The sequence below is a fragment of the Penicillium vulpinum genome, assembly GCF_028829585.1.
Source record: "Penicillium vulpinum strain IBT 29486 chromosome Unknown utg000001l_segment0_segment0, whole genome shotgun sequence".
NCBI classification, from domain to species: Eukaryota; Fungi; Ascomycota; class Eurotiomycetes; order Eurotiales; family Aspergillaceae; genus Penicillium; species Penicillium vulpinum.
In genome coordinates, this window is record NW_026643241.1 from 7,304,468 (window position 1) to 7,318,252 (window position 13,785).

At 48.8% G+C, this 13,785-nt stretch overlaps 6 protein-coding genes across 6 annotated transcripts; 3 read left to right on the forward strand and 3 right to left on the reverse strand.

The window, feature by feature from the left end:
- Window positions 1-391: 391 nt before the first annotated feature.
- N7479_002610 (glycoside hydrolase family 32 protein) lies at window positions 392-2,353 on the forward strand (the record flags this gene model as incomplete). Its single annotated transcript, XM_057250307.1, has 2 exons — window positions 392-1,904; window positions 1,962-2,353. 2 exons carry the CDS (start codon window positions 392-394, stop codon window positions 2,351-2,353), a joined length of 1,905 nt encoding a protein of 634 aa, XP_057114739.1.
- Window positions 2,354-2,728: 375 nt separating this feature from the next.
- On the reverse strand, window positions 2,729-4,622 carry N7479_002611 (putative amino acid transporter; the record flags this gene model as incomplete). Its single annotated transcript, XM_057250308.1, has 2 exons — window positions 2,729-3,544; window positions 3,597-4,622. The coding sequence occupies 2 exons, from the start codon at window positions 4,620-4,622 to the stop codon at window positions 2,729-2,731; spliced, it is 1,842 nt and encodes a 613-aa protein (XP_057114740.1).
- A 284-nt stretch (window positions 4,623-4,906) lies between these two features.
- N7479_002612 (cytochrome b5 reductase family protein) lies at window positions 4,907-6,058 on the forward strand (the record flags this gene model as incomplete). The annotated part of the gene is made up of 1 exon (XM_057250309.1): window positions 4,907-6,058. The coding sequence occupies one exon, from the start codon at window positions 4,907-4,909 to the stop codon at window positions 6,056-6,058; it is 1,152 nt and encodes a 383-aa protein (XP_057114741.1).
- Window positions 6,059-6,277: 219 nt separating this feature from the next.
- Window positions 6,278-7,669, reverse strand: N7479_002613 (O-phospho-L-serine:2-oxoglutarate transaminase; the record flags this gene model as incomplete). Its single annotated transcript, XM_057250310.1, has 2 exons — window positions 6,278-6,847; window positions 6,905-7,669. 2 exons carry the CDS (start codon window positions 7,667-7,669, stop codon window positions 6,278-6,280), a joined length of 1,335 nt encoding a protein of 444 aa, XP_057114742.1.
- A 1,318-nt stretch (window positions 7,670-8,987) lies between these two features.
- Window positions 8,988-9,374, forward strand: N7479_002614 (uncharacterized protein; the record flags this gene model as incomplete). The annotated part of the gene is made up of 1 exon (XM_057250311.1): window positions 8,988-9,374. One exon carries the CDS (start codon window positions 8,988-8,990, stop codon window positions 9,372-9,374), a length of 387 nt encoding a protein of 128 aa, XP_057114743.1.
- Window positions 9,375-11,395: 2,021 nt separating this feature from the next.
- Window positions 11,396-13,288, reverse strand: N7479_002615 (tRNA modification GTPase; the record flags this gene model as incomplete). Its single annotated transcript, XM_057250312.1, has 2 exons — window positions 11,396-12,937; window positions 13,010-13,288. The coding sequence occupies 2 exons, from the start codon at window positions 13,286-13,288 to the stop codon at window positions 11,396-11,398; spliced, it is 1,821 nt and encodes a 606-aa protein (XP_057114744.1).
- Between the last annotated feature and the right edge of the window lie 497 nt (window positions 13,289-13,785).

The following is a 13,785-nucleotide window of genomic DNA, read 5'->3' on the forward strand; positions in this document are numbered from 1 at the left end:
GATGAGTTGATACACCTCATTGCATACGGAGTACATATATTCCATTACCGCATCCGAGTATCTGATTCTCTATTTAACTGATTATCTACCCTCTGATCATCTACTCATCTTCTGATTTATTTTGATTTCTTTTGATTTCGCCGACAATCCTCCTGCACATCCCGAATCTATTCCCGATTAACCTCCGAATAGGGGAATCGATCTTGGAGATCACGTCTTTATTTTCTATGGAAAGGCCTCTTCTGTAAATCAAATCTTCAGACCATAATTTTGAACTCAGGGAATACCGCATGTGTTTGGTGGGCAAAGTGGCTAAGCCTGAACTGCAATAGAGAGTATATCTCTATCTGCTCCTCTACTTTCTACTTTTGCATCAAATCCAATACTAAACATGGGTGATCCGATCATCACAACAGAATTGGACGTTCCTATCCTCAAGCCTCTGCAAAAATCTGGGCAATCTCCTTTCCAAGCCTGTGAAGTCAATGACATCTCTCACGAAGAGAAGTTACCTCAAAATCCTTCACAATGGAGGCCATCATTCCATATCACAGCACCAGCAGGATGGATCAATTACCCATGTGGATTGGGATACGACCCAACAACAGGATTATATCATTTATGCTTCCAATGGAACCCACACGGGAATGATTGGGGCAATATCTCCTGGGGTCATGCTACATCCCCAGATCTCGTATCATGGACGACATCCACCGATCCAATCTTGGCGCCATCTGCTGAATACGACTGCCGTGGTGTGTTTACCGGATGTCTACAGGCAACTGATGCCTCTGGACACCCGGGAGCTCTCACAATCCTATACACGTCCGTGAGACATCTCCCAATCCACCACACGCTACCATACACACTTGGAAGTGAGTCTCTCAGTTTAGCTGTCTCACAAGACGGAGGCAATACATGGGAACGCCAGGATTGTAACCCGGTACTCACTGGCCCGCCTTCACATCTCAACGTGACGGGCTGGAGAGATCCGTTCATCACAACTTGGGCTGAAGGTCCTCTTTCCAAACACGCACCATCAACACTATATGGGTTTATATCAGGAGGAATTTCCAAGAAGACTCCAACAGTCTTTGTCTATACTGTCCAAGCAACAGACCTCGGCAAATGGGACTTCATTGGCCTATTGGTCGACGTTGGCCTTAATCTACGACCATCTCGCTGGTCTGGTGACTACGGCGTGAACTGGGAAGTCGCTAATCTAATAACTCTGACCAATGATACCGGCATGTCGCGGGACTTCATCATCATGGGAGCCGAGGGCTGTGGGCCGTTAGATAGTTCAAACCAAGGCGCGGTCCAAGAAGCACGCTGGAAACGAGAAGCCCGAGGCCAGCTCTGGATGTCTGTCAAATCTAACGGAGAAAAGAAATCCTCTTCTACAGATGGCCCTCTGGCCTCATATGCATTCTCCGGTATCTTCGATCACGGCTGCTACTATGCAGCCAACTCGTTCTACGACCCTCAAACCTCGCAACATATCGTCTATGGCTGGATCACGGAAGAAGACTTGTCTAATTCTCTGCGTCATTCCCAAGGATTCAGTGGCTTGGTTTCACTTCCTCGTATGGTGGGATTGATGACATTGAAAAATGTCAAGAAGGCACGGAGCTCGCAGTTGAGTTCGATTACTTCAATTGAGGCAGTCGCTGATGCACTTGGTACTGGTACCTTCACGGTCCATACTATGAAAATCAGTCCTGATAGCCGTCTTACGCGGCTGAGGCAAAGTGCCCAGGAGAGACACCTCGCTGGCGTTGCCCTTTCTGCATCATCTTCACAAAGTGCTACACTGTTGGGGACATCTAAATGGGAAATCGACGCCGAATTTTCTGTTAGTAGATCATGTGCACGTGTGGGTATCAAGATTTTACATACTTCTGGTAAGACATTGATTCTAATTCTCCAGGTATATTGTGAATATACTGATACTCATATAGATGGTCGGAACTGTACGACCCTTTCATGGGATCCACGAAGTGAGACCTTCGAAATCCATCGACCACTGATTGGCAACGCCGAAGTAAACCATGGCTATGAAACTGCTCCGCACACGCTCTTTACCTTCTTGAATGAGGGGGATGAAGAGGTTGAAGAGACGCTTCGGGTACACGCCTTCTTTGACTCAAGTGTATTAGAAGTGTTTGTCAATGATAGAACGGTCACCTCTACTCGAATCTACCACCCAGCAGATCATTGCTTTGGGCCATTGTTCTTTGCAGAGTCTGATGCTGGAGTGAATGATGAGCAACCAGCTGCAGTTCTCGTGCGAGCTTCTATTTGGGATGGTCTTGGTGTACGAGAATTAGTGGATACACCCTCAAGGTTGTAGACATCCATGGATATCTTGTTACTTTGTGTACATATAAATAATCAGGGAGATTGCAATATGCGAATATTATGAACATTATATGTAGTATGCGCCACATCTAGTATGAAGTGCACTAGATCTCGGTAATAAAACAGGGTAGAAGAAGACGTGGCGCGGGGCATCATGAAACCAGCAAGAAGATGAAGCAATCAAAATGCACCTGCCTAAAGCCATGGTCATCACATCGTCGCCAAAAAAGGCTTGCATTGCAAGCGCGAATACACACAAACGAAAAAGACAGTTTTCACTCCGTGCCGTACACCCCAGCTATATATGCATGAGTATCACAATCATAAGAGCAAACAAGATCAGAGCGGACAGAGAGCTCCCCCGAAATTATCGGGAATCGCGCTTCCAGAATTTCCAGCTGGGAAGGTCAATCCGACCATCTCGCTGGTAGATACGCCAGTAGTAGACAGGGACGCCGGTGACGATGAAGCCGACGACGATGAGCGTTTGCAGGGGCTCGGAGATGACAGCTCGGCTGAGGAGGAACAGGCTCACGCAGCAGAAGATGATGGGTGTGGTGATCCAGGTGCGGTAGGGACGTTCCAGCTGGGGTTCACGGATACGGAGGATGATCAGGCCGAGAACGGTGAGGAAGTAGAAGGTGTATCCAGCTACACCATAGAAAGTGACTAGGGTGCCGAACTCGCCGACGACGATGTAGAAGGCTGTCAGGACGCCATTAAATGCCATGGCATAGATCGGCGTGAAGCCGAACCTGGATTCATCGCCAAAGACACGGGAGAGGGACTTACGGGCCCAGGAGCGGCGGCGTAGTCGGCTGCTTGCTGGAGGGCCCTGCGAGGGGGAGGCACGGAGACCGATTCGGCCGAATATTGCGGGAAGATACCCTTCCTTGCCCGCAGCGTAGACTAGTCGGCCGCTGGTAAAGGTGGTTGCGTTGAGGGCTCCAAAGCAACTGGCCGAGACAACAAGAGCTAGAATCAGGGCTCCTACGGGGCCGAATACTTTTGCTCCGAATTGTACGGCGACAGTGTTAGTCGCCTCAATGGTAGAGTGAGGAAGAACAAGGAAGTATGCGACATTGGCGAGCAGATAGGACAGGATGACCAGCGGCATCGCGGTGTGGATGACTCGTGGTAGATCGCGGTTTGGGTTCTTGAATTCGCCCGTCACATAGTTGGTCTGCAATGTGTGTGAATAAAAGAATTTTGGAAATAGCTGAGCGTCAACTTACATTGTCCCAGCCGTCAAATGCCCAGAGACCTGCGTACAGGGCTACTGCGAAACCAGAGATCTCGGTGTTGGTTCCCTCGAACCATCCTGTCGTCTTCCATTCTTCATTCGCATCTCCTCCAGCTGAGAAGCCAGTGATAGCGACTACAATACCAATGACGGTGACACCCAGCAAAGCAATGAACTTGAAGAACATGAAGAAATCACCAATGCGGGTGGCGAATTTGGTGGAGACGCAGTTGAGCAGAGTCACTGTCAGAAGCCCTCCAAATGCAACAGCCTTGTTGATCCAAGGATTGAGATCGCTCACATCAGCGCCCACAAACGCGCGAACAACATATTCGCCAAAGATGAGAGAGATAATCGCCGCAGACCCAGGCTTTAGTACTAACACGGCGCACCATGCGAACAGGAAGCCTGTCAGCTCTCCAAATATCTTAGACAGATAGACCTGCGAGCCTCCATTCAGCGGAATCGCTCCTCCCAGCTCTGCGTAGCTAGCAGCACCCGTCCAGGCCAATAGACCAGCCACGGCCCAAACGATGAGCGAGGCGCCTGGCGACCCCGCGTTCGCATTGACCTGACTAGGCGAGGAGAAGATACCAGATCCAATAATTAGTCCGACAATAAGTGACAGCCCATTCAGGTATGTCAATGTCTTATTCCGCTCTAGCGATCCATCTGTGAACCCTGGTCTGTCTGTGGACGGAGTACCTAGGGGCGCGTAGCCACCTTGTGTTTGCGATAGCGGGAATAGAGTACCCCCGAAATCGAAAGCTGAGGATATGGAATATGTGCTATGAGCTCTGTGGCGACCTATTCCTAGCTCGGCATCGTTATGCGGTTCTGCGAGAGGATCTTCGTTCTCGAGGGAGAGCTTGCGGGATGAGGAGACGCCATCGGGGGAGGAGGAGCGTGAGGACCCGCCTACGGAGCCGGGAGATGAGGATGCAAGGGAGGCGAGTTCAAGTGAATCTCGAGGCGCGGCGAGAGTGCCATTCCTGTTGCCTTGATATGTATTCGACATTGTCTCTTTGTGTCCAGTGGTATATGTTCGTCAAGGGGGGGGAGAGAGGATGGCGGAAAGGTATGTCGTCACGAGTGGCCAAGGGGAGTCTCCATTGCCTGAAGAAAATGTCGATGTCGAGAATGTGAAGTCTGTAAATAGGAGAAATCCTCAAAGTGAGTTGAAGTGAAGAGGAAACCACCAAGGGGTGTATTTTCTTGTCGATCATCCAATCGGCTCTCTCCTGGCCTAGATCTTCGAATTTCCCCTCCGCGATTTCTTTTTCTCTCCAATTGCACTTCCACATGAACAACTTACCATCTTTATGCTGTAAAAGCAGCCAGGGTTTCAGAGCTGTAGCTCGGCCTGTGCGCTATGCTTCAACCTCAGCCCCAACCCGAACGTCACCAAAGTCTTCCCGTTCCAACTCGCGCCGCTGGCTAAGCATCGTCTTCGTCGGCGCAACAGCAGCAGGCGCAGGCGCCTATATCCGATCTCAAAACAAATCATCCGCAACCTTGAATCCTGAAACGTTTACCAAATACAGCCTTGTATCACGCGAGCCCGTGTCAGCAACCAGCAGCCTATTCACGTTGCGGCCACGTAAACACAGCGACGGCAACTACGATGTCTACGAAGAAGCATGGCAGACAGGAGTCTGGAGTGTGATGTTCAAGCAACCACAATTACAAATTGGACGAGATTACACGCCACTGCCTACGACGGCGGCGACGTCGCTAAGCGTCGACGACGAGAATGAGGGCTGTCTGCGGTTTTTTATTCGGAAGGATCCCTTTGGAGAAGTCTCGCGATACCTGCATTCCATCGATGTAGGCGCTGACGTCGAGATGCGTGGACCCAAGATCGAATGCGCGATTCCGAAGGAAACGGAAGATATTCTCTTTATTGCTGGTGGAACGGGGATTGCGCCGGCTTTGCAGGCTGCGTATTCTCTTTTAAATCGCACGCACACAGAGCGTCGGCCGAAGATCCATATACTGTGGGCGAACCGGTTGAAGGATGACTGCGCTGGTGGTCACAGTGACTCGCTGAAGCCGCAGCCACGACAAGGCTGGTTCTCTGGGTGGTTTAACTCGTCGAAGAGTCATCAAACAACATTGGAAAATGCCGTGAATGATGTGCGAACAGAAGGCACTTCTATTATTGTGCGAGAGCTAGAGGCGCTCAAGTCCCAGTTTCCCGGGCAGGTGACTGTGGATTATTATTTGGACGAGGAAAATACGTTCATTGGAAAGGAAGATATCCGAGGTGCTATTGCCCCAGCGTCCACAAGTGATTCTCGCAAGAGCAAGTTGATTTTGGTGTCCGGCCCTGAGGGGTTCATCAGTTACATGGCTGGGCCCAAGCTGTGGGCGCAAGGCCAGGAACTCCAAGGCCCCCTAAAGGGAGTCATCAAGGAACTTGACCTCAAAGAATGGAGTGTTTGGAAGCTCTGAGTGCTTTCTCGGGCTTTTGGACCGCTGTTGTACCAATGTCGGAACGCTTTTGTCATTAAAACATATATATAGCATGGATATACTGGGAGTTATGTTGAATAAACAGTCGCAACTGTCTTGGACGCATTAGAGCGTCCTATTTCGTTACCCATCACACATTCCTGGCCAAAAGCCCCAGGTTGAATTCGCTCAAACACCGATATTATCTCCAAAAGTAATCTACTGTGATGTAGCAAAGTCCTCGAGGTACTTCACTAGCTTTTGTACGTTCTCCAATGGAACCGCGTTGTAGTTGCTGGCGCGCATACCACCCACACTGCGGTGACCCTTGAGGCCCTGGAGAAGACGCTTCTCAGCGCCAGCGATGAACTCCTTCTCCTTTGCATCATCGCCGCCGCCCACGCGGAAACAGATGTTCATGCGGCTGCGGACGCTGGCATCAGGAACAACCTGATACAATTGCGGGAACTTGTCCAAAGCACCGTAGATAAGCTGCGCCTTCTTGTTGGCGACTTCCTCTTGGCCGCTGACCTTTTGAGTGCTGAACTCGGCCATCAGGTCGGCCATGACCTGGCCGGCGATCCAGAGGTTGAAGATGGGGAGGGTGTTGTAGAGGGAGTTGTTCTTTGCGATGGTTGCGTAGTCGAGAACGATTGGGCCGGGGAGACCGCCAATGTTCAACCGGTGGAGGAGAGCAGGGGGAAGAGTCGCGGTCTGAGGAGGGAGGAGATCCTTGCGAACAATGGCAATGGTGATACCAGTAACACCGATGTTCTTCTGTGCGCCACCCTGTATATATTGTTAGAGTACCATTCCTATAACGCAGAGAGATTGAAGCCAACGTACGAAGATAACAGCGTATTTGCTGACATCAACCTTCCGGCTGATGAAGTTAGAACTCATGTCGGCGACGACGAGGCGCTCATCTTCAGCATCTTGACCCTGAGCCTCCAATGACTTGGGGAACTGCTGGAATTCGACACCGTCGACGGTCTCGTTGTCGCAGAAGTAGACAAACGCAGAGCCCTTGCCGCCCTCCTTCTTGGTAGGGGTCAACGACCAGGAATCCTCGGCAGGAATTTTTCCAAACTTCCCGTCGTTAGCCTTGCGAGCATCAAGGGCAATATTCACGTATTTCGAGCCGATCAGTCTGCTTGCTTCCTGGGAAGCCTTGAGCGACCAGGATCCAGTCACGAGGTAATCGAGCTTCAGATCCTCGTCAACCTCCTTCTGGAGTCTCTGGAAGACCAATTCGTCGACCTGGGCCTGTTCCGCACCGGGCTGTGCCTTCTTCACGTCGGCCTCGGCCTTGCGGCGGCGGCGCTCAATCCAGACAGGGACGAGGTTCTGCACGACAGCGCTGAACTCGCCAGTGCCTCCGGCCTGCATGAACAGGATCTCATAGTTATCAGGGATGTCGAGGAGGGCGGCAAGGTTGGCTTTGGCATCGTTGAGGATCTTGTTGGCGGTGGGCGAGCGGTGCGAGATCTCGCCGAGTCCGAGTCCGACGTCGTTGAAGTTGACGAATGCTTTCGCACCGGTCTCGACGACTGAAGTAGGGAGGGGAGCTGGACCAGCTCCAAAGTAGGAGATTTCTTGTCGGGAAGGCATGATGAGATGAATTGAGGTGGACTGAGGTAAAAGAGAAAAGCAGAAGCGGGAGAGAAAAGGACCAAACTGTGGACCGCAGTGGATCAACCTTGCAGGAAAAGTAAGAAGAGATATAGCTACTTATATTTGAAAATCGCAGGACTCACTGAAATATCAATGTGCAGCCTAATATATTCACCAGATCCGCGTTCACACATCCAATTGACTGTTTTATATGTCATTCCTGGCAACGGCGGGGTATGAGTCAGTTCAGTACAAGCCATTGACTCACTGTCTTGGAAGTTGAAGATGCAAAATCATTCCCTCAAATGGTTTGTACTGACTAAAATCGCCTTAGAGATAGATATATCGCAGACTTAGTATATCGGATTCTAATTGTCTAGGGTGCTAATCTATTCGAGATTAACGTTGAAATGGCGGGGTTGATCGGCATATGCAACGTTGTATAGTATGGAATGGCTGTTCTTTCCAGGTATATGTACAAGGTAGATAGAATAGAATATCTATGTTGTAGTTCTTTTCCTGAGTCCAATTGCTCTTTTCGTAGATTCAGTTCTTATTGAACAAGTGAGATAGTTATACGCCAAAAACAAAGGCAATAGAACCGACATCGGCGAAAGAGTCACGTGCTATAATATACTGGTTTGCAGTGTTTGTCTCCGAAGTATATCCAGCAATATAAATCCCAGGCTACTCATTTTTGAATTGAGATGTGGTTATGGCCTAAACTTGGAAGTGTAGGTCCTCTTTATGTAGAGGGTTGTATGTCGTATGGGAATGGTTCTGATTGGACAACCTTGCAACATTGGAAGGCTTAAAGGCAGTCACAGAAGTAACTATTGAGTCTAAGCATGGTTCGAAGATGTCTGTTATAATGGCAATATCCTCTGGCATATCTCTATTCTGAGAATGTAACAAGTTAAAAGTGCCTAGTGACCCTGAGACGGATATTCTATGATTTGAACTTCATGATCAAGCACCGAGAGGAGCTGATATACGGATATCTAGATCTAACTAGGATCAAATATGCTATTAGGGCGCGGATCATTTAACAAACTAAGAAGAAAAAAGAGAAATATCTCATAGATGAAAGAGGAAGTGATCGAGTAGCAATTAGAGAAGGCTCCCAAAACAGAATGTACTCTACTATATAACGGACAGAACTCGACCTCCTCCTCTTTCCCTCCTTCACTTCTCATCATACGTTCATCATTTTTTATTGAACGTCCGTCCATCGTCCGTCATCCATCGTCGGCCGTTCATCAACAAATCTTCACAACTTTCGTCCACTTCAGATCCACGTCGTCAATCATCCACCATGTATCACCCAGCAGCACCCCAAGACCAAAACAATCCTCTTCATCTTCCAATCTACGAATGCTGGTTCTGTGCAACACAGTGGATTGGGTTTTCTGGCATCCTCTTTCACCTTGAAGACGGTCGCTGCGTGAAGAAGGATCGCATCCGCACCCTCGCCTTCGAGTGTCCTGAGTATGGGTTCTATGGCAACCGTCTACGCGACGCGAATCCATTTTTCTGTTTCAAATGTGGTGCTCAATTTCCACAAATTTCTCACCTCTTTCACCATGTCGAGCATACGCCTTCCTGCTCATACTTGCTGAACAATTCTGAGTGTCTCGGTGCTCTCCGTAACTTTTACATTGAGTACTATGAGTGCCCTGGCTCTGACTTTATCCACTATTAAGTCTCTTGTACCATTAATACTGAAGCCAGCTCGCCACTGGAGCTGCGGTGGGCTGCTTGATACTATGTGAGCGCGTTGAGGAGGATCAGTTTGCTCGGCTTGACAGGGGGAGAGACTGGATATGGGATTGTTTTTTTATTTGTTCTGCATGGAGCAAGGATGAGCTACAGTGTGGTGAGGCATGGTAACTCTTCTCTAGAATCCAAAAGGCAATGGCGTAATGTATGGATGGGTAGAATAGCTGACATCTCCAAATAACATCCATATTTATTGAATTCTTCCATTTTGTATTGTTTGTATACCAGTATTGCTATTGATAGAATACTTGACAAAGTGAGACTCTATATATTAGGATCATAGTGTGTGCTCAACTGCTAAAGGGTTCCTTCTCGGGCAATCGTCCTATACATGTATGGAAAGCCCTAGACAATAGACAAACTAAAGGAATAACACAAAGGAAGGTAAAAGAAACACACAAAAAAAAGCAAGGCTAAACAAACCCCCAAAGGAAAGTAATTATAACTGAATAAAGGTAAAAGAGACCCTACAGGAAGAACCCACATGGATATGGACTGACAGGGATAATGAAGCTATTCATAGTACACCCTGCACAACCAGACATCGGCGGTTATCCGGTCTACTCTACACATAACCAGCCCCTACCAGACTATTAGCTTATTCAAGATTATAGACTAGAAATACATCTTTTTTTCTTCTTCTTCCGAGCAAAGTTAGGAGTCCAGTTTCATTATTGTCTCAGGCTGCAAGGAACCTCCAAGATTGTCAGCCCCGGTGACAGGGCAAAGGCATGACGTTGAGTGTTCTGCAGCGCAACGTGGGTTTCTTATTTTTATTTTTATTTTCGGGACTTTTTGCTCTTTTTCTCTTACTATTTGCTGTGCTATTTACAATCCTTCTAGAAGGAACCGTCATTCCATGCAGCTATCCCACTATTCTTAGATCTGACATGAGGTTTGGAATTGAAACATTCCAAGGTTGGAATATTGAATATTTTAGTCCAATAGTAAATAATAAAGAGACTGGAGAGCCAATAAAAAAAAACAATCATAGAAATACCTGAAGTGTGAGATGTGATCATGATGATCTACATCCCCCCAAGAAGCATGTTTCAACCTCAAACTCGCTATCTACAGGACTACCCAGCTGAAGCTCGCCTCAGAATTTGAATTATTCATGATACCGTAGCACTCATGAGGACAATAATAGCCCCAAAGCCTGAATATATCGATTTACGGCGTGCTATTTAGGGCGTGCTGGGTTTTGGTATGGGGTATATTTGGACCAAGAATCCTAAGTAAGTACTTTACGGAGACCGTACCCAGATCCTGACTCAGATATGTAGATCATTCATGTTTGACAGAGCTCTCTGCATAGAGATATTGGGGCTAATTTTTGGAAATGGACTCGGGGTGTTCGTTTCTGGGTGCCTAGGATGATAATCAGGAATGGGGGCCCTGGCGACCAAGGCAGACGATTTTGGGATTCCATTTTGTTCCTTATAAGTATCAGGTTGCTAATCGGTAGAGGTGGCTCTTGTTTTTATCATTTTACACATTATTAGTCTATCGGGCTGCTATTCATACACAATTGCATCGGCTTGTTACAGTTTCCTCGCCGACACATCATCTCCAATCTACCACTTTCAAGATATTTTGCCAAATATCTCTGCCTAAATCATTCATCATAATGTCTCCTGCAATGGGCCGAGGAGGATACAATGCCCCTGCCAACTGCCCATGCCCCAAGCCTCTGTCTCTCGGCCAAAATTGGGGGGTCCAGAACGTGCATGATGGACAATGCACTCCCAGCAATCATTTCAATCAGCTCGATTGCAATCAGCAACCGATTTCTATCACGAATACTTCATCGTGAGACAGCGTTGCAAGCCAGCCTCATCATTGGAGCCATCCTTGAATCGAACCGTTCACTTGCCGACACAGAATCTACGACAGTCAGCTCATCATCTGGATCAGCAAAGCAAGAACAGCATCCCCTAGTACTTACTTCTCAAATACAACTCCCAAAACATCCTCGACATCTCCACTCTCGCCTTTTCCTGTGATCTTGGCCAGCATATCAGCCGCAAAGCGCAGATGTTCCGCAGCAGTAACAATATCAACTTCAGATTCAGCATGGGAATAAAGAGAGCCGAGCTGTTTCTCACTCGAGGACTCATCAAGGCATTCGACAGAGGAGGCTTGAGATAGGAAGTCGTCCAGATGATCAAGACATTTTTGTAAATTAGAGCTTTGGCGATGTGTGACACCTAGGGAATCTTCCCAATAAGAAATATCATATTGACATCCATCTCCGTCCGCGCCAAGGGGCGAGGCAATCTGCTCAAAAGTCGTAATTAGTCCACGTAGAAAGACCTGTAGATTACCCGGGTCTGTGGCGGTATTGAGAGACGATGCTCCCCGCTTGGCTTCCTCGCAGGAAATGGCAAACACGCGGTCTACCGGAACAGAAGGGAAGATGTCGTGGATGGTGTCAAACAATGACTGCGGTACACTACTTTCCAACGGAGTATGTAGCTTGTCACACTTGTTGATAGCCACGACGAGACATTTGCCCGCCTCAACGCAGTCATTAACAGCACCAAGAACCTCCGGCTCAACGAATAGCCGGACGCCAGTGGCAGTGTCTTCCAGCGAAACAACCACAATAACGACATCGGACTCCAAAGCCCTCTCTCTAGCCCGACGAATACCCTCCTTCTCAACAGCCCCAATCACAACTCCTTCGCCGGAACTGCCCTCAGCCCGAATCCCCGCCATATCCCCAAGCTTACAATACCATCCCCCAAGATCAAGCCCGACATCAACAATATCCCTCGTAGTCCCCTGCTCGGTACTAACGATAGCAGCCTCCTTCCCAACAACCCGATTAAGCAACGAACTCTTGCCAGCATTGGGCGCACCCAATAGCGCAACCCGAATACCAGTCCTGAGCAACTCCCCCCGCGACGCATTGGCAATATGGAAACCGATCTGGACGCTCAGCGCGCGCACCTGGCCCGCAACAGACGAAACAAGCTCTTCGGTAGACTCATCGAAATGCTGGTCCTCGGAGAAATCAATCAACGCCTCCAGCTCGCCGCGCGCATACAGCAGGCCCTGCCGCCATCGCTCGTACCGCTTCACCAATGCGTCGCTCGAGCCGCGTACAGCCAGCCGTCGCTGCTGCTCGGTATCGGCGGATAGTGTGTCACCGAGTGCTTCAATCTGAGGCAGACTGAGGCGGTCGTTCATGAAGGCGCGGCGGGTGAACTCGCCTGGTTCAGCGTAGCGCACTGTTTGCTCCGGGGTGTTTGTTTGTGCAATTGCTGAGAGGATGGCTTTTGTTATTGCGGGTCCGCCGTGGATGTGTAGTTCGAGGATGTCTTCGCCTGTTGCAGTTCGTGGGGAGGGGAAGTAGAGGACTAGGGCGCCGGCATCGAGGATTGTGTTTGCAGTTGGGGGTTGGGTTGGGTCATAAAGGGTGCGAAGGGCTGCATAGCGCGGTTTTGGGAGAGGGTGATTTGGGCAGAGACTTTTGTATATCTAGGCGTTGTTAGTCTGGTGATTTGGTCTGGTGATTTGGTGGTTTGGGGTTATCTTTCAGGGAATACATACCGAGGCACAGGCCGGACCTGATACGCGCACAACTGCAATGGCTGCTCGCCCAGTTGCAGTGGAGAGCGCATAGATCGTAGAGTCTCCATCTAACATGAACCTAGCAGGGCGAGTCGACGAGAAAGCTCGAGCTTGTCCGGGAGTCCGCCGGGGGCCTGGCGATTCGGAGAGAAAGCCATGACGTCGGATATAGAATTTATTTGGTATTGTTTGCCATGGTTGACTCGTTGGTATGCCGAAGGGAGAGGCCCAACGCAGTGCTCGGCGAGACGCTCGCATGCGCAAGATTAAACCAACGAAATATTGGTAAATATCGAGAGAGTTTTCAAATGTTTAAATATTTAAATGTTGGCTCGATGTTTATCTTGCGATAAAACATGCACGTGATTGATAAGAACTATACAAGATACCCGTCATGGGCGAGTACGAACTACGAGTGTGACAACATTGGAAGAGACCGAGAACATATGTAGATTTTGTCTAACTGCGGGTATTTAGATCCTCATCCTGAACAGCATAAGTAATGGCAGTCCATCTAATGCAGCTCTGGTCAAGGATACACAGCAGATATAAAACATGATCGCGCCTGCGCTCCGAAATAGGAAGTAAAGAACAAGACGACAATGTAGGGAACACTGAACATCAAGCTCAATATGCAATTCGATGATACGCCCTCCAATCATGGCGACATTTCCATGGCAGGTAGCGTTTGATGAAGACAGGGGGAAAAGAGATTATGTACAAAGAGAGAGAGAGGGGGAGAGACAGGGTGTGGG